Below are 1,503 nucleotides of genomic sequence, written 5' to 3'. Positions count from 1 at the left end.
AGGTCCCTTCTAGCCCTAATGTCTATGAAATCTGTGAAATTTTCAATTTTTTAAACGCAAGCATCATTTACTCATTTAAGGTCCTTATACACAATAGCCAAATTTCTGAATGAAAGTTCTATTAAAAACTGTTAAACAGAATGGCTAGAGATGTTTCTTTTGGCATCTCTAAACCAATAATAGTTGATGTCAGGGAGGGTAATGTATAGGGGAAAGGTCACTCTACATATATCCAGTTCAATGCTCTCCCACTAAAGCATCCATTCTGCCATTGTCAGAGACAGGATGATGGGCTAGATGGACCATTGATTTGACCTAGTATGGCACTTTTTATGGTTTTGTCATTTTAGGATTGCACTGAACTATTCAAATGTAATTAATGATATTACATTTATATCATTACACTAAGCTAATACATTAGAAGAGGTAATAAGATAAAAAATACCTGTAAAATTGCAACCTCATTACGAAGTTGGCTTTCTTGTTTTGTTGGAAATCTTAGTTTGTCAATTATTTTAATTGCAACATCTCTTCCTGTTTTGCGATGTTTCCCTGCATATTAATAAAAAGTATGCTAGTTAGCATTATTAGAGCTGATAAGCACTGGCTTTTTTTACAATTCACTTTACTGTACTGTATAACAGTCAACAATTGAGTGTTTTTCAGATCTGGCTTACGAGTAGAATTTAATAAGACATTAAGGCCACGTCCAGAGAAGTGCCACAAACACATCTGCAGCATTACATACTTCATGTTCAGATGTTCTCCATGCTGCAATGGAGCAGTGTGGAGGGTTTTTTTTTGACCCTGGATATTCAGGGGTCAAAAAAATCAGCAGAAAAAAAAGTGGAGCAGTGCATGCATGGGCACCACATGCCACTCAAAAGCAGATCCAGGCCACCTGGAGCCAGGCTGCAGCTGCCAGCCAAGTTCTGAGTAGCAGAATCTCCATGGCTGCAGCCCCAGAATGCCCCAAGGATCCCAGGTCAGGCTGGTGGGGCCAGCACAGTGCTGGCCCCAACCTCCCCTACCACCCGCAGGGTAACTTGCCATGCACCAAAGCACGCATGGCACTGGCATTCTCTGGGGACAAGTAGCGGCAGCACATGGTGCACTGCCGCTCCTTGTCCCTGGGGAATGAAATGTCCACTCCATATCTGGTTGCGGCATAAAGGCTTTTCCTATTATTTATTTATTGACAAACGAGTATTTCATGTTAAATTGCTTATCACTGACAATCTACTTAAATGTACGATACTGACTCAGGACTGTATTCAGGAAAAAGACAACCTGTGGTCAGACCATAATAATTTATTTAAATGGTTTTCAGAATTGAGCTCACAGTCTACAAAGTAGTGAACATGCTGACCCTAATCCACCAAAGTGTTTAAACATGTTCTTAACTGTAAGCATGTGGGTAGTCCCACTGAAATTGCTTCATGTTAAATATATGCTTAAAGTACTTTTATTGGCTTGTAGGATCAAGTTCTATCTATTCCCTAT

General features: G+C 39.9%; 1 protein-coding gene across 4 annotated transcripts in view; it reads right to left on the bottom strand.

Annotated features, from left to right (window-relative positions):
• PRKD1 (protein kinase D1) overlaps positions 1–1,503 on the bottom strand; it is a 363,742-nt gene that overhangs the window by 35,111 nt on the left and 327,128 nt on the right. For all 4 annotated transcript variants that reach the window (XM_019518928.1, XM_019518930.1, XM_019518929.1 and 1 more), the window contains one exon: positions 446–552. In XM_019518928.1, the coding sequence (XP_019374473.1) occupies positions 446–552 (107 nt within the window). The remainder of the gene's footprint in view (positions 1–445; positions 553–1,503) is intronic.

This window comes from Gavialis gangeticus, unplaced genomic scaffold (assembly GCF_001723915.1).
Source record: "Gavialis gangeticus isolate Ggan-Ray unplaced genomic scaffold, GavGan_comp1, whole genome shotgun sequence".
Classification (NCBI taxonomy): domain Eukaryota; kingdom Metazoa; phylum Chordata; order Crocodylia; family Gavialidae; genus Gavialis; species Gavialis gangeticus.
This window is presented reverse-complemented; position numbering and strand designations above follow the sequence as displayed.